Source organism: Artemia franciscana, chromosome 21, assembly GCF_032884065.1.
Source record: "Artemia franciscana chromosome 21, ASM3288406v1, whole genome shotgun sequence".
Lineage (NCBI taxonomy): Eukaryota > Metazoa > Arthropoda > Branchiopoda > Anostraca > Artemiidae > Artemia > Artemia franciscana.
In genome coordinates this window covers 29142904-29161854 of record NC_088883.1, presented here as the reverse complement: position 1 = coordinate 29161854, position 18951 = coordinate 29142904, and the positions used below count along the sequence as shown (strand labels likewise).

Here is an 18951-nt window from a genome sequence, read left to right as displayed (position 1 = left end):
TTGCGGCCTAATGCATTCTCGTGCATAGATGGGTCTTTGAGTCTGACCCCCACTCTTAAATTTCATGATTTTCAAGGTTATTTTATTAATTTTATATAATTCACCTTGTTTTGTAAGGTTAGCAATATTTGCCTCTCGCGCAAGTTCTCTTTATAGTAAATTCTAGATTTCAAATTGGGCCTAATTTCAATTTTACTATCCTAATTTTATCCATTATTTCCTTCTTCTTGTATTTTTATTTTTTCAGTAAAGACAATAAATAAAAACAAAATAATGTTCCTAGTCTGTTATCTAAATCTATACGACAATTACAGTAGATTAAATACTAGTAAAAGTAAATATTATGTCAAAGGCATTAAAGGTCTTACAAACAAAAGGATTGTCCTTAGATACTAAATGTTCTTATCTCTGAGAAAAAATTGAATACCTCTTCTGATTGAATATAATTTTATAATTATAGAACAAGACAACTCTCACAGAGAGCGCTTTTGTCAGCATAACAATTCTTGTTTATTAAGACTGGGGAAATTTGGGGAAATTTAAACTGACTGGGGAACTTTGATGGCACTGTTCTTTTATCGTTAGTAGAAAAGAACATTCCTTCATTTTTCTTCAACAGATCCCACAGACTGCAATGTTATCAAAATAAACCAAAAAAAGTGAAAGCTAATAGCACCGGACAGCTCGTTGAGGGGTAGTTTTTTTAAGGTGTTGTCTTTAGAATCACTAGGTCACTGTAACGACCTTTGTTTGTTAAGAGTGTTGACTAGGGAAATCAGATGGTTTTGTTCTTTTATCGTTAGTAGAAAAGAAAATTCCTTCATTTTTCTTCAACAGAGCCCACAGACTGCAATGTTATCAAAATAAGCCAAAAAAAACGAAAGCTAATAGTACCGGACAGCTCGTTAAGGAGTAGATTTTTAAGGTGTTGTCTTTAGAATCATCAAATTACTGTAACGACCTTTGTTTGTTAAGTGTGTTGACTAGGGAAATCAGATGGCTTTGTTCTTTTATCGTTAGTAGAAAAGAAAATTCCTTCATTTTTCTTCAACAGAGCCCACAGACTGCAATGTTATCAAAATAAGCCCAAAAAAGCGAAAGCTAATAGCACCGGACAGCTCGTTGAGGAGTAGATTTTTAAGGTGTTGTCTTTAGAATCATCAAATTACTGTAACGACCTTTGTTTGTTAAGTGTGTTGACTAGGGAAATCAGATGGCTTTGTTCTTTTATCGTTAGTAGAAAAGAAAATTCCTTCATTTTTCTTCAACAGAGCCCACAGACTGCAATGTTATCAAAATAAGCCAAAAAAAGCGAAAGCTAATAGCACCGGACAGCTCGTTGAGGCGTAGATTTTTAAGGTGTTGTCTTTAGAATCATCAAATTACTGTAACGACCTTTGTTTGTTAAGTGTGTTGACTAGGGAAATCAGATGGCTTTGTTCTTTTATCATTAGTGGAAAAGAAAATTCTTTCATTTTTCTTCAACAGAGCCGACAGACTGCAATGTTATCAAAATAAGCCAAAAAAAGCGAAAGCTAATAGCACCGGACAGCTCGTTGAGGCGTAGATTTTTAAGGTGTTGTCTTTAGAATCATCAAATTACTGTAACGACCTTTGTTTGTTAAGTGTATTGACTAGGGAAATCAGATGGCTTTGTTCTTTTATCGTTAGTAGAAAAGAAAATTCCTTCATTTTTCTTCAACAGAGCCCATAGACTGCAATGTTATCAAAACTAGACCTACGTTGCCTAGGCAACGTGAAGTGTTGCGGCAACCTTTGTTCGGCTTTGCCGATTAAAGTGTTGCGAGAGCAACACTTTGGTTTTGTTTCTTCGCTATCGGTTAAATGCTGAAGTTGTCAAAATTATCAAAGCTTTCAAAACGGCATATTCAAAGAAGAACACAATCAGTAATCACATGATCAAATTCTTCAGCGTTGAAAAAACAACAGCAAAAGAATATCGGAAAAAGGGACTAAATTGAGTTTGCAGCCAGTTGAACTTTATCCTTTTCAATAGTAGACATCGTGACGGATGGAAACTTGGAACATTATCTTATATAATCTAGTTGGTATTATACAGCTATCCGTAACTTTTCAGGATCAAATACCATAGATGTGCACCAATTTGCACAAATTTGTAGCCCCTCATGAACCTCCTCTAGCAACCCATTCTTGCTTACAAGTCCCTCTTCCGTGAGAGACAAAGAATAACACAATCAGTAATCAGATGATCAAAGGCTATTCCTCAGGGTTGAAAAAAAAAAAAAATATTGGAAGAAGGGACTAAATTGACTTTGCAACCAGTTGAACTTTATCCTTTGCACACCATAGGCTCTGGCTCGAGGACAAGCAAAAGCCATCCTTTTTGGCCCCAGGTAAGAGTCGTACGGAGCTTTCCAAAATATTATGTCATATTCATCAATCCGGCCCAAGGTCCACACTAATAGCCGATTATTACTTACTAGGCCCCTAAATGTCACTTTGCAGCCGGTTGAACTTTATCCTTTTCAATCGTAGACATCGTGACGGATGGAAACTTGGAACATTATCTTATGTAATCTAGTTGGTATTATAAAGCTATATGTAACTTTTCAGGATCAAAATACCATCAGGGACCCATAAATTTCCTGTAATGACTCGCCATCCAGGATCGCTTATTATTGGATGGCGAGTCATTACAGGAAATTTATGGGTCCCTGATTCCATAGATGTGTACCAATTTGCACAAATTTGTATTCCCTCATGAGCCTCCTCTAGCAACCGATTCTTACTTACAAGTCCCTCTCCCGGGATATACATCCAAGTTCACCGGAAACAAATAATGGGTACACCAACTAGCAAAAGTTCCAAACCCCTTGTCGCTGAAGTCATTGTAGCCTAACAGCCGATTATTACTTACAACTCCCCTACATGTCTTACAATCGGGAACCAAGTTGTTCTTACCATCAATTACACCAGAAACAGATAATAGGTACACCAATCAGCAAAAGTTGCAAACCTCTCATTGCCAAAGATGATTATAAGCTAACAATCGACTGTTGCTTGGAAGTCCCCTATATATCTCACAATTGGTATCGGCCTATTTTTGGTTCAAGTGTGTACCTTACCACTGAAGTTGTCAACCCCTTGAAACTTTCAAACAGGTGTATGTCATGGAGGAATTTTTCTAACAAAAATGGATGACATATACTTTGATCAGCTCATCAAGGTCTATCGATTGTCATTGAAAAAAAAATTCTATCTGTCTTAGTTCAAAAGTTGACTTTTTTGCCGGAGGCCAACTTTCTAACACCACCACTTAGAAAGGAGCAAAGGATAAGCTCTAATTTCTTTAGCAATGAGAGAACTTTTAAAGTTTAAGAGGTATATCTGATACCATTTCTCTATTGCAATCCCAAGTAGAAAAAAAAGAATGGTAAAGTCAGCTGAAATCACGAACAGAAATGGCTAGAAACAATAGATGGCAGCACTTTCGGACCCGTGGGAAAATCGCACTTTTATGTTTCTGTAAATTTTTCTATTTATCACTCAAAGAAGATATATTGGCTGTGGGGCCGGGGAACTACTACTACTACTACTACTAATAACTCACTGCAGCACCAAACCGCCTGAGGCCAACACAGCTACGCACGCTCCTCCTCCAACCTAATCTATTTAAAGCCTCCCTCTTTACACCCTCCCAGGAAGTTCCCATTTCCTTTAAATCCTTATTTATGACATCCTCCCAACCCAGACAAGGACGACCTGCTTTCCGTGTAGCCCCAGACGGTTGGCCAAAAAGGACAATCTTCGGTAATCTGTCATCCTTCATCCGTAGAACGTGGCCTAGCCATCTCAACCTTTCTTTCATTATAGCCCCAGAAAGCGGGATTGAACCACACTTTTCGCACAACCTACTGTTTGAAATACGGTCAGTCAGCCGGGTACCCAGAACAATCCGTAGGCAATTTCTCTGGAAAACATCTAGTAAATTTTCATCTGCTTTTCAGAGTGCCCATGCTTCAGAGCCATATTTGACCACTGTCATCACTGTAGCTTCCAATATTCTAATCTTGGTTTGTAGGCTTATCTTTCTATTCTTCCAAACTTTTTTTAACTGTGAAAAAACACCCTGAGCTTTAGCTATTCTACTTTTAACATCTTCACTGCTCCCACCATCTTTACTAATAATACTACCAAGGTAACTGAAGCTCCCAACCTGATCAATCTTTTCGTTACCTAAGGTCACCTGTTCATCTTCACTTATTCCTAACCTTAGTGACTTAGTCTTCTTAACATTAATTTTCAAGCCTATTTTAGCACCCTGAACTCGTAAAACCTCTAAAAATTCATTCATTTTGCTCACACCTTCATCTAATATGCTTAAATCATCAGCATAATCTAAGTCCAGGAGCGTTCTTCCTCCCCATTTGATTCCATGGTCTCCAATTGCCTTTCCTGTGCTCCTTAAGACGAAGTCCATCAAAATGATCCATATAAAGGGGGGTAGAACACAACCCTGCTTAACTCCTGATTTAACACAAAACCAGCTGCTAACCTCATTTCCTACCTTAAGCGCAGCAGTGTTATTCTCATACATAACGCTAATCACTTTAAAGTATTTTTCTGGTATACCATATAACGATAAGACCTTTGTTAACGCTGTTCTATCAACAGAATCGAAAGCTTGCTCATAATCGATAAAACTAAAGACCAAAGGTGTTTGACAACGAAGGGACTTCTCAATTATTAACCTAAGAGTGAAAACATGGTCGACACATCCTCTACCTTTTCTAAAACCGCATTGTTCTTCCCTTAAAACTTTGTCTACAGCATGTCTCAGTCTAAAAAGTATCATATTACTCAGTAATTTGCTACGTACAGAGACCAGACTAATGCCTCGATAATTCCGACATTCACTCTTGTCACCTTTCTTATACGGTGGTTTAATTAAGGTTTTCCTAAAATCATTGGGTACTTCCCCTTTTTCAAAAATCATGTTCATAATCTTCAGTAGCTTATTCCTAACCTCAGAGCCACCATATTTAAGGAACTCATTAATCATACTATCAGCACCTGGGGCCTTATTATTTTTTAATCCTTCTAGTACTGTCGCTAATTCTTCCTCACTAAACAAATCTTCCTTCACATCCAAGGTATCACAAACTTTTTCATTTTCATCTATATCTTTTCCTGCAACTGTATCTCGGTTTAGCACATTCTCAAAATGTTCCACCCATCTTTCTTTAGCTTTTTCCTTATCACTAATTGTGGCCCCATTTCTATCTTTAACTGGGACTAGTCCGGATCGGCTACTCCCTTTCAATTTATTAACATGCCAGTATAATATTTTACTATTATGCCGTCTAGCCGCAGCTTCCAGATCCTCAGCAATTTTATCCATCACCTCCATTTCACATCTCCTTAGTTCATATTTTAATGCTTTCTCCACTTTCTTTACATTCCTTTTGTTTTCATACGACCTATCGCTCAGATAATTCTTATACAAACCCCTTCTACTCTCTATTAAACCTAAAGCTTTTTCACTAATATTCCTGGTTGCTGTCTTAGCACTCTTCCCTAGGATACCATCAGCAACTTCACAAATTGTTTTTCTGAAATTATTCCATCCATCTTCCACATTGTCAAATTTTAAACCCTCAAGTTTAGTACTCAACTGTTCCTGGAATTTTTTTCTCAAATTTTCATCCTGAAGTCTACCAACATCATAACTTTCCGGGAGGGAGTTACTCTTCCGAAATTTCAGCTTTAAATTAACCTTAGACACTACTAGATGGTGATCTTTACTTTTAACATCAATAACGGCACTCCTATACACCCTAGTATCTTGTATTGATCCTGCTAGTCTTCTGTTTACAATAACATAATCAATAAGGTTTGCTGTCTTACCATCACGTGAATACCATGTCAACTTATGGGCCATTTTGTGACCAAACACCGTATTGGTTATAACTAGGTTGTTATACCTACAAAATTGCAAAAGCCTATAGCCATTACTGTTTTCTTTTCCTACACCAAAATTACCTAGGCTAGGATACCATCTATCCCTATTTCTACCAACCTGGGCATTAAAATCTCCTAGCAAAATCACCATATTTCTACCTGGTACCCTGTCTATTTGCTCCTGTAACTGTAAGTAAAATTCATCTGAGTTACTAGTATCTCCATCAGTTGGTTCAATGGGGGCATATGCTACTATAACTGATACCCTAAACTTTTTAGTCATAAAATGAGCAATTAGTATTCTATTATTAATACCTTCCCAGCCTAAACAAGACTTAGCAGCTTCCTTATTCATCATGAGCCCTACTCCCTGTCTATGTACCCCATCCTTCCTTATAACTACCGCATATATTTAACACTTATAGATTTTAGTCCATCTTCAATTTAAAACTGGTGCCCGCCTGCTTGCCTGCTAGAACGGAGCTTTCCACTCGAAAGCAGAAACATGGTTTGATGAAACGAAAGCTTGGCTGCACAACTTCAGATACTCCTCTCTGACATAGGCTATATAACTCCACTTCACTTCGCACACCATAGGCTCTGGCTCGAGGACAAGCAAAAACCATCCTTTTTGGCCCCAGGCAAGAGTTCTACGGAGCTTTCCAAAATGTAATGTCATATTCATCAATCCGGCCTGAGGTCCACACTTTCCGTAGAAACCGCACAGGTTAGACCCTTACCAGTTTCCAGGAATAACCTGAGGTCGGCGGCATAGGAAAAAAAACAACAAAAAAAACGGGACAAAACCAAAGTGTTGCTCTCGCAACACAATAAGCCAAAAAAAGCGAAAGCTAATAGCACCGGACAGCTCATTGAGGCGTAGATTTTTAAGGTGTTGTCTTTAGAATCATCAAATTACTGTAACGACCTTTGTTTGTTAAGTGTGTTGACTAGGGAAATCAGATGGCTTTGTTCTTTTATCGTTAGTAGAAAAGAAAATTCCTTCATTTTTCTTCAACAGAGCCCACAGACTGCAATGTTATCAAAATAAGCCAAAAAAAAGCGAAAGCTAATAGCACCAGACAGCTCGTTGAGGGGTTGTTTTTTAAGGTGCTGTCTTTAGAATCACCAGGTCACTGTGACGACCTTTGTTTGTTAAGAGTGTTCAGAGTTCATGGTGTGAGGACCTTTTTTGGATATAAACTATTACTAAAGGATTATAGTCTCTACCTGACCTACAGCTAATGTTTAATTCAGTTACCAAGGGATTATAATTTGAATAAGCGGATTATTTTTCTTCTTGAGTGAAAATTCCCTTGGGAACTATGGATTTTCTTATTTATATTCTCATGATCAGTGACCTGTATAATATATATAATTAAGGCTATCCGATATTTATTGGCAATTGGCAATTAATTGGGTGGGAGGAGAAAAGTAAGCAGAAGAGGGGTGAGTGAGTTGTTTGCAAGAGCCGTGGTACCCGCCGGGCTTGCCCCTTAAATTGCCGGGACAAGGTAGACAGCCTCCAACACTTCCCTTACGATTGATTCCCTTATCCCAGTTTCAAAATGAGTCAAAATGTACCTGTCAACACCAAACCAGGGGATCTCTTTCTAGCTAGGTTCGCAGGCTACCCATTATGGCCAGTTCGGATTCTGGAGTCTGTCCCCACTTCGAAAGGGCCTAAAAAGTATCACGTTTTCTGCTATGAAAAAAAACATGATCGTCAATTAGTTACTTCTGAGCAGCTTGTCAGTTATAAAGATAATGTAACGGAAGCTTCAGCCAAGGAAACAAGAGGAGTAGATATTGTATTTGATGAATTACGTGATTATCCGGATGTCTATAAACAGTATCTGAAGGGTTCAAATACTGCTGCTGATTGTGCAGCAGAATTGCAAAATCTTGTTAATGCTACCGAGCAGGATTTGCTCGCTACAAAGAAAAATTTATCAGAGACAATTGAAAAGAAAATAGCCGAAAAACTGAAATCGACCGGGTCAACTCCAGCGGCTTGTACTGCCAAGTTTCCAACAGAGACCATGGTTTCAGAAATACACGATCATTATAGAATTTAGCCCAAAGTTTAACATCATTGAAAAACAGCTCAAAAGTTACTTGCATGCTATTGAAATCCTTGAGAACAGGGTAACTCAACTAGAGGCGAAAGTTGACGATTATGAGCAGGAAGCTAAGCTAGATTCTCTCTGATTTAACGGTGTGAAACAGAACCCATCGCAAAATCCAAATCCAGCTATTAATCATATCATACGTGACCAAATGGGACTGTCTAGTATCGCAAATTCCGATGTTGTGAGTGTTCATCGGTTCCGTCTGGGTTCTAGTAACTCACAAAGACCGGACAAGGTGGCTCCCGTGCTCGTGAAATTTCGTTCTAAGGACATTGCTAGTGCCGTTTTCAAAGCAAAGAAGAATCTTGCAAATAGTGGAATTTTTGTATCTGAAAATCTCACAAAGAAAAAGCGCGAGTTACTGAATGCTGCCAGAGATAAATTTGGAAACTGATGTGTATGGTCAGATCAGGGGAGAGTTTTTGTGCGACAGTCTAGTGTTAGTCCCATTCAGCGTATTTGGGGTATCGATGATCTTTTGTAATATCAGTGATAGTGATAATCGTTTTCATTTCCGTTCATTTTTTTTTTCTTTTTCTTGTTGGAGTTTAGAATATTTTTTGTTTTTTCGTTATCCCTCTTCTGTATATTTCCTTACCGTCAAATGCGGTCTGTACTATATTATGAATGGCTGTTCAAGTAAATAATGATATGCAGCAGTCCCGTTTGGACTTGTTGCAAAGTTCGCCGTTTCGTATTGAAGATGTTTGTCGTTATCGGTAGCGAAGGATTTTGTGGGTCATCCATTTAAGCCGCTGCGGAGTAGCAAATATATTCGGTTAAGTGATATTGAAATGCCTGTGCAATCTGAGTCTTTGACTGTGGCTCAGTGGAATTGTCATCTGAATTCTAACCACCATGAGGTCGCCTGTCTGCTAGATCTTTATAAAAATAAGGTAGAAATATTAGGGATTTGCGAGTCGTTCGTAACTGAAGACACTTTCCTCTCGTCACATTAATTTCCAGGCTATAAACTTGTATCAAAATCAAGGAGTTCAATGAGAGGAGGAGGTTTGACTTTTCTGCTAGCAAATTCTTTGGATTACGTAATTCGAGATGATTTAACTCTCTGGAATGAAGGTAAGCTCGAAACTTTATCAATAGAAATAGAGTTAGAGAAAAATAGAAAGTTCATCATTTCTTTGGTTTACCGGCCGCCCAGCGCAAACCCGGATGATTTTTTTGAAGAATTCGATGGATTTCTTCAAAGAATGTCAAGTACTAAACTCCAATGTATTTTTTTAGGCGATTTTAACTTTGATCTTTTAAATCTAGAAGGAGTAAACCTTGATTTTTTAACCTTATGCTTTCACATAACCTTTATCCCGCAGTTTCAATCCCAACTAGGATAACAGATCATTCGGCAACCCTGATTGACAATACCTTCCTTTCTTCGGATGCAATTGTGGAGTGCTGTGCTGACTTTGTCTTAAACCCTGGGTCGGACCATCTACCATTATTTTGCACCATTAAAAGATTTGGCTGTAAACATAAAACCACTACTAAGTTTCAATTCAGAATGATGAAAGCTGAAAATCCCAGGAAATTTAAAGAAGAAATCAGCATAGTATCATGGCAAGAAGTCATGGCGGAGAAAGAAGACCCCTCGACTGCTTTTGATAAATTTATGAGTATTTTGTCTCCCATCTATGATCAGTGTTGCCCATTAAAAACTGCAACTAAGAAGAAAAACCAACCGCGGAAGCCATGGATTACGGAAGAGATACTGGAAATGATGAAGAAGAGAGACCAACTATTCTCAGATTATCTCAATTGTGAGAGTGATGACAGTTGGGAAGAGTACAGAAAGGCAAGAAATAGGGTGAATTCTGCACGTCGAGCTGCAATGAGGGAGTATTTCGGAGAGAAATTAAAATCGCAGAAAGGAGACATTAGAGGGACCTGGCTGACTATTAAAAGCGTTCTCGGCAATGGTAAGGATTCAGCATCAACTGAACAGTTAGCCATAGGTGAAAGAACTGTGAGTGGGAGGCAAGAAGTTAGTGAAGAGTTTTGTAAGTTTTTTACCAAAATAGGATCACAAATAAACCAAGAGGCAAAAGATCAAAGCGGACAGCTAGATACTGAGGAGTTTGACGATAACCGTGGTCTTCATCACTCATTTTACTTTACCGAATGTACTATGGATGACATTACCCAAGCAGTGAAATCGATCAAATCTAATGCAGTTGGTGTTGATGGCTTAAACATTAAAGCATTTAAAGCAGTTGCTGCGTATCTCTTACCTGTGATATTATATCTAGTCAATTTATCTATTCAAAAAGGTGTGTTTCCTGACGAACTAAAGTGGGCAAAAGTTATACCCCTCCATAAAGGAGGCGACAAAAGAGATATTTCGAACTGGAGACCAATATCCATTCTACCGCTCTTCTCAAAAATTTATGAAAAAGTAGTGTATAAAAAAATATACGAGTACATGAATTCGCTTGGGTTTTTGTCAGATTCGCAGTTTGGTTTTAGAAAAGGTCATTCTACAGTGCATGTCGTTCATCACCCTTTAGATTGAGTAAATAGTGCGTTAGAAAATAATTGGATCCCTCTAACTATTTTTATTGATTTGAAGAAGGCGTTTGACACTATGGATTTTGAAGTTTTACTGAAAAGACTGCGGAACCTTGGAATTAAAGATACAGCATTAAGTTGGTTTCGGTCTTATCTGTGTGGAAGATCAATGAAGGTGGTGATGAGTGATATATATAGTGCAGCTATGCCTATAAATTGTGGTGTTCCCCAAGGATCAGTCCTTGGCCCGTTACTCTTCTTGGTATATGTGGATACTCTTCGATTGTATCTAAATGATTCAGTTTTAACCTCTTTCGCCGACGATACAGCTATCACAGTGTTTGCCCGGACTTCAAAAGAGGTTGTGCAAAAAGCGAACCACGTCCTTAGTCGGCTTTATGTTTTTACAGCAAGCTCACTTTCAGTAAATCCAAGAAAAACAAATTTTATGGTGTTTAGTAGAACTGGTGTACCTGAACTTCTTGAAAATGTGCTTTATAACGGTGTTGGCATAACACAGGTTTTTTTTGTAAATATCTCGGATTTTATATTGATTGTAATTTGTCTTGGAAGAAGCATGGTGAAATAGTGTCGGCAAAAGCAGCTAGAGGATTGGGAGTGATGAGGAGGCTGAAAAAAGTGTCCCCGGTAGCAGTTGTCAAATTGTTATACAGTGCTATTGTGCACCCCTACATAACGTATGGTTGTTCTGTTTGGGCAAGCAATTTCGTGATGAATTATAAAAGAACTCAAATAATACAAAACAAAGCACTGCGTCTGATAGGAGAATTTCAAAACTGTCAGAATACTGCGGAGTGTTTTAGAAAGAACGATATTTTGAACATAGGCGAGCTACGCGATTACCAGCTAGCGATTTTTGTTTTTCAAAGTGTAAATAAGGTAAGCCCTGAGTACTTTCATGATTTTTTTAAAACTAACTCGTTTTATCACCCTTATTTTACCCAAAATTCGGAGGATTTGACTCACGAGAGAAGAAATACAACGAGAGCAGGATTTGTTCTCAGGAACATAGGTGTCAGCGTCTGGAATGACCTTCCGGAATTGGTCAGAGCGGCAGTAAGTCTGGCATCATTCAAGAGAATGGTTAAATTCCATTTTTTAAAAAGGAGAAAAGTGTGATAAGAGAAAAGAGTATTTATTTGTTTAGTATTTCATATTAATTATTTATTTTTTTACCCCCCCCACCAAGGATTTTTTTTTCTTCAAAATCATTTGAGGAAATTATTTAGAAGATCATGGTGGTTAGAATTGCGGCCACAGTCAGGACTCTTCTGTCTTAAGAGTGGCCGTTAATGGTAAATTCTTTGTTTAATTTATACGTTTTGGATGAAAATAAAAAATGTCTATGTCTATGTCTATGTCTAAAAAATCAGATGGTTTTTTTCTTTTATCGTTAGTAGAAAAGAAAATTCCTTCATTTTTCTTCAACAGAGCCCACAGACTGCAATGTTATCAAAATAAGCCAAAAAAAGCGAAAGCTAATAGCACCGGACAGCTTGTTGAGAGGTAGTTTTTTAAGGTGTTGTCCTTAGAATCATCAGGTCACTGTAACGACCTTTGTTTTTTAAGAGTGTTGACTAGGGAAATCAGGTGGTTTTGTTCCTTTATCGTTAGTAGAAAAGAAAATTCCTTCATTTTTCTTCAACAGAGCCCACAGACTGCAATGTTATCAAAATAAGCCAAAAAAAGGGAAGGCTAATAGTACCGGACAGCTCGTTGAGAGGTAATTTTTTAAGGTGTTGTCCTTAGAATCATCAAATTACTGTAACGACCTTTGTTTGTTAATTGTGTTGACTAGGGAAATCAGATGGTTTTGTTCCTTTATCGTTAGTAGAAAAGAAAATTCCTTCATTTTTCTTCAACAGAGCCCACAGACTGCAATGTTATCACAATAAGCCAAAAACAAAGCGAAAGCTAATAGCACCAGACAGCTCGTTGAGGGGTAGTTTTTTAAGGTGTTGTCTTTAGAATCACCAGGTCACTGTAACGACCTTTGTTTGTTAAGAGTGTTGACTAGGGAAATCAGATGGTTTTGTTCTTTTATCGTTAGTAGAAAAGAAAATTCCTTCATTTTTCTTCAACAGAGCCCACAGACTGCAATGGTATCAAAATAACCCAAAAAAGCGAAAGCTAATAGCACCGGACAGCTCGTTGAGGGGTAGTTTTTTAAGGTGTTGTCTTTAGAATCACCAGGTCACTGTAATCACCTTTGTTTGTTAATTGTGTTGACTAGGGAAATCAGATGGCTTTGTTCTTTTATCGTTAGTAGAAAAGAAAATTCCTTCATTTTTCTTCAACAGAGCCCACAGACTGCAATGTTATCACAATAAGCCAAAAACAAAGCGAAAGCTAATAGCACCAGACAGCTCGTTGAGAGGTAGTTTTTTAAGGTGTTGTCTTTAGAATCATCAAATTACTGTAACGACCTTTGTTTGTTAAGTGTGTTGACTAGGGAAATCAGATGGCTTTGTTCTTTTATCGTTAGTAGAAAAGAAAATTCCTTCATTTTTCTTCAACAGAGCCCACAGACTGCAATGTTATCACAATAAGCCAAAAACAAAGCGAAAGCCAATAGCACCAGACAGCTAATTGAAGGGTAATTTCTTTTAAGGTGTGGTTGTCTTTAGAATAACTAGGTCACTGTAGCGACTTTTGTTTGTTAAGATAGTTGACTGGGGAAGTACCAAAAACAAAAAGAACAATAGGGAATTGCTCAAGACAGCGGGAAACAAATTAGAATGACTATTTCGGCCCTATGCCCAAGGGCCGTCCTCAGCAATACAAAAATATATAATAGAAATATATAAAAATATTCAAAAATATATAAATATATATAGTGTGGCAGTAGTAGTGGGGTATTTGTAGTACTATTTGTAGCATGCAAATATTGTCTTTTTGATCATATCGCTTATCATTTCCTGAATTTTCCAACTTAATATAGTCAGTGTTCCTGTTTTGCATCCTTTTGACGATCTGTGCACACATAATGATTTTTGATTTAGTTCAACACTCCCCTCAACATTCTCTGAAAGGCTCACCTGAATACCCATCGTGTTCTTGGAAAGCGAAGTTCAAACATGCATACCTTTCTCAATAACATATGCTATGGGTAAAAAATAAAAGATTTGCCTAACTTACAGCCCTTGTCCTGAGGACTGTGGGGAGGTTGACATCCCAAAGGACATAAGTACTGGACCTTTCAACAAGGCTGAACAGAATAGCTTTCTTATAATGTCATATGTTTTGGGAAATGATAGGCTTGGGGAGGGGGCTGATTGTCCTCGATTCACGTTTGAATCTTCAAGAAAGCACTAAAACTTCCGACTTCCAATCAAATGATCTCCATTTGATCCAAAATGTATACGACTACCAGTTCCATAATGTATTTGCGGAAAATACGACGTATACGACGTATTTAATTGTTTTAAAAAGCAGAATTGTGGCAAAGAGTCAAACTTTAGCGTAAAGAGCGAGGGATTGCGGAGGGGACAACCCATTTCATATACGGAGTAATTTCTGTTTGTTTTAAGTTCTAATGTCGCTCCTTACTTTCAGTTAAAAAAAACTAGTTTTTTTATGTAATCAAAATATGGAACAAGATGATCAGAATGATCATCTTATGTTCTCATCAGGAGAGATAAAGGGATCAGTACGTAGAAGTAGAATATTATAGAGTTAAAATCCAACAGTGCGTGGTAGCGAATTTAAAATTTGACTTGGCCCAATTCTTTTAAAAACAGCTCATGAAACACAAGAACCGTTTAATTGGAACAAAAAGATGTTATTCCATACATACCTATTTCTCTTTGGATACATGTGTATTATTCGGCATCCACTGAAGAAATGAAGTTTGGTTAATCATAAATAAATATATTGAAATACGACAGAAATAAAATACTTTGGTAACAAAATCATGAAAAATAAAACAAAAAATTATGGTGGGGGAACCGCCCAGAATGCATTACATTAAATACCTAACCTCGCCCAATTAAAATACCATCTCTATATATTTAATATAAAATTTAATAAAAATATACCTACAACGTAGATTTCAACTGAGCTTAAGCTAATTTTCTTCGGATACTGCCGGCCAAAAACCGGTTATTGTCTTATCTGTAGATCAGCATTCTCGATTGTGTACTAAATAATGTACAAGTGCCTAAGTTTACTTTTACGGGTAATAGAGTTTATTCATTCATTTCTCAGAGACTGTCTTCACAAGAATAACGTCGACCGGCATTCTGGCATTAAATATTTTTGTTTAAACAATAAAAATAAATTAAATATTTTATCACGGCACTAAACCAGCAGGCTAGAGCTTAATTTTCAATGTTATGCAAGATCTTGTTAAAAAAAAAAAAAAAAAAGAGACTTACCATCATATCTGAACTTAGTTCCATCCGAGCTATCGACACCTTCTAAAGAAAATTCCAGCATTGGAAATTTGCCATACAAATTTACGCCTTTCCGTCTTCTCCATTGTAATACCAGTTCATCGACATTTAATGACCCTGAAATCAGACATTACTGGATATTTTAAATTACAAAATGATATTGTTAATTGCAACAGGAATAATTAAGTGAATGCATTCCGAATTTTTCCATATATGTCTTTGGTGAGAAGTTTAATGGTCATTATCACTTTACTCGGAAAATATTATTGAGATTCTTCGGTCTGGTCAAACAGTTCGTGGTAACGAACTGTAGTAAGGAGCGACCCGGTTCAATAGTAACCGAAACTCTAAAAATACCAATAGTTACATCAAAAGAATCGCATTTTAATGCTGATTTTAAATATATAAGTTTCATCAAGATTAGTCTTACCCATCAAAAGTTACGAGCCTGAGAAAATATGCCTCATTTTAGAAAATAGGGGGAAACATACCCTAAAAGTCATATGATTAACGAAAATCACACCATCAGATTCAGCGTATCAGAGAACCCTGTTATAGAAGTTTCAAGCCCCTATCTACAAAAATCTCGAATTTCGCATTTTTTGCCAGAAGACAAATCACGGATGCGTGTTTATTTGGTTTTTTTTTCAGGGGGGATCGTATCGACTCAGTGGCCCTGGAATGTCACGAAAGGGCTCATTCTAACGGAAATTAAAAGTTCTAGTGCCCTTTTTAAGTGACCAACAAATTGGAGGGCACCTAGCCCCCCTCCCATGCTCATTTTTTCCCCAAAGTCACCAGATCAAAATTCTGAGATAACCATTTCATTCACCATAGTCAAAAAACATAATAAGTATGTCTTTGGGGACGACTTACTCCCCCGCAGTCCCCGTGGGAGGGGCTGCAAGTTACAAACTTTGACCTGAGTTTACATATAGTAATGGTTACTGGGAAATGTACAGATGTTTTCAGGGAGATTTTTTGGGTTGGGGGAGTTGAGGGGAGGGGTTACGTGGGAGGATCTTTCCATGGAAGAACTTCCCATGGGGGAAGAGACTTTCAATGGAGGGGGCGCAGGATTTTCTAGTATTATTTAAAAAAACAATGAAAAAATAAATATGAAAAGTTTTTTTCTACTAAAAGTGAGGAGCAGTATTAAAACTGAAAACGAACAGACATTATAACGCATATGAGGGGTTTACCTTCTCATAATACGTCGCTCTTTACGCTAAAGTATTGTTAGTAATCACAACTACTTATTCTACGGCCTTTGTGATTCAGGGGTCATTCTTAAGGAATTGAGACAAAATTTAAGCTTTAGTGTAAAGAGCGAGGTATCGACGAGGGGCGAGCCCCCTCATATACGCAATAAAAACATACGAATACACTTCGTTCACTACGTAAGTTAGAAGTTCACTACGTAAGTTACGTATATTTTTTCTTACGAAAACGTTCGTAAAAAATTTAAAGTTAATGCCTTTTTAAGTAATAAAAAAATTGGAGGGCAACAAGGCCTCCTCCCTCGCTCCTTTTTTCTCAAAATCTTCCGATTAAAACTATGAAAAAGCCATTTAGCCAAAAAAATTAATATGCAAATTTCATTTTTTCGTAAGTTTTTTAAATGAAAGTAAGGAGCGACATTAAAACTTAAAACGAACAGAAATTACTCCGTATATGAAATGGGCTTTTCCTCCTCAACGCCCCGCTCTTTACGCTAAAGTTTTTTACTGTTTTAAAAAGTAGAGTTAAGAGAATGAGTCAAAGTTTAGCGTAAAGAGCGGGGCGTTGAGGAGAAAAAGCCCTTTCATATACGGAGTAATTTCTGTTCGTTTTAAGTTTTAATGTCGCTTTTCACTTTCATTTAAAAAAAAAACTTTTTTTTTGTTTAATTGCAAGCAGGTATGCAGTTACATTCAACCATCGCCATAACTATTATAATTATATATTTTCGAATAAGCTTAGCCCAACAACATGGGAGGTAGATAATCTTACCAATTTAAATTAAATTACTTGTAAAGCTTCTGAGTAGACATAACTTCCAAATACATTGCTTCGTAAAATTTTTGAAGATATCGGTTATTTCTAGTTTCTGAAAAATTTTATTTATTTTAGTATTTCATATATTTGTTAAAAAAAAAAAAACTAAACCAATATTATATGCTAATTAACCACCCTAAACCTTCCCTTGCCCATAGTGACAGCTATAGTTCACCATCATCTGATGTCCTTGTTTGTTTTGCTGATGATAGCATACTTGTCACTTCGGGAAACTGTGAATCTGAGCTTCGGTTAAATTTGGAAAATTTGTTTGAGAGAGTAATTTTAGGGCTTGATGCTAATTATCTTACAATAAATTTTTCCAAGTCCAGTTTTCTTATATTTTCGCATGTTTCTCAGATTTATCCCCAGTTATCAGAAATTCATCTGCCAATTGGGATAATTCATAGACCTAACGATCGATATGTTCGTTTTTTGGGCATTCTTGTTGATGAAAACTTGTCTTTCAAACGTCACATTGATTTGATTAAAATGAAAATATACAGGAGTCTCGGTATCTTAAGGAAACTCAAACATATTTTCCCTGGATCAATTTTGGAAATCCTTTTTCACTCCTTGATCCGATCTTACGTTTCTCACAGTCCAATAGCATGGATGTCAACCTTTCCTTCATTGTTAAAACCACTTTATAAGGTTTACAAAAAGCTAGAAACCTCATTAAGGAAACTAACCGTTCAAGAGTTATCCCATTACTTGATCTCGAGTCACTGTATATTCTTTCGTGTGCATGTTTTACTTTTCTCAGCTTCATGGTGACCTCCCCCATCCCCTAAGTGTTCCGCCATCTTTCACCTCTGATGAGAAAAATTATAATCTTCGCAATTCCAAAAATCATATTCAAGTTCCTTTTATTCCTTGTGTAAGTTCAGATTTTGATCCTTTAATTGAGAGTCATATTGTATGGAATAAGTCGCCCGAATCAGCTCGAAGGTGCCACTCATTCGGTTTGTTCAAAAAAATGAATTAAAAATGCTTTGGCTTCATAGAAGTTATTTTATCTATTTTTATATGTGTATATGTGTGTATATATATATGAATATGTATGTATGTATATATATATATATGTATATATATATATATATATATATATATATATATATATATATATATATATATATATATATATATATATATATACATAAATATATATATACTAGCTGTTTGGGGTGGCGCTTCGCGCCACCCCAACACCTAGTTGGTGGGGCGCTTCGCACACCCCAAGCCCCCCCGCGTGCGTAAGTCGTTACGCGCAATATTAGTTACGCGCCATTATAGTTGTGTCCCTGTGTCCCACCTGTGAATAGAGATAGATATAAATATATGTTTTTAACTACGTAAAACATGCGAATATACAACATTCTTCGCTGTCCCATTGTCTGTGCATATAAACATATTGTCAGGTTTACTGACTCTTGAACATGCAACATATAATTGTCCATGGGAAAAACAATCCGTATTCAGATCTATACCTCATTATTCTAATGATGTGTCCCTGTGTCCCGGTCGTCATTTATATTCCCTGTGTCCCGGTCGTCATTTGTGTCCCGGTGTCCCAGTTTGTAATTTCTCTTTGAGTGTCCCGGTCGTCATTTATATTCCCTGTGTCCCGGTGTCCCGGTCGTCATTTGTGTCCCGGTGTCCCGGTCTGTAATTTCTATTCGAACAATCCCTGTGTCCCGGTCGTCATTTATATATCCCGCCTGTGCCCCTGGCGTCCCCGTTGTAGTTGTGTCCCTGTGTCCCGGTCGTCATTTATATTCCCTGTGTCCCGGTCGTGATTTGTGTCCGGGTGTCCCAGTCTGTAATTTCTCTTTGAGGTTCCCGGTCGTCACTTATATTCCCTCTGTCTCGGTCGTCATTTGTGTCCCGGTCTGTAATTT

General features: G+C 37.2%; 1 protein-coding gene across 1 annotated transcript in view; it reads right to left on the bottom strand.

Moving 5' to 3' along the window:
• LOC136040804 (pH-sensitive chloride channel 2-like) overlaps positions 1-18951 on the bottom strand; it is a 62115-nt gene that overhangs the window by 25384 nt on the left and 17780 nt on the right. The window contains exon 5 of the mRNA XM_065725134.1: positions 14996-15130. Within this exon, the coding sequence (XP_065581206.1) occupies positions 14996-15130 (135 nt within the window). The remainder of the gene's footprint in view (positions 1-14995; positions 15131-18951) is intronic.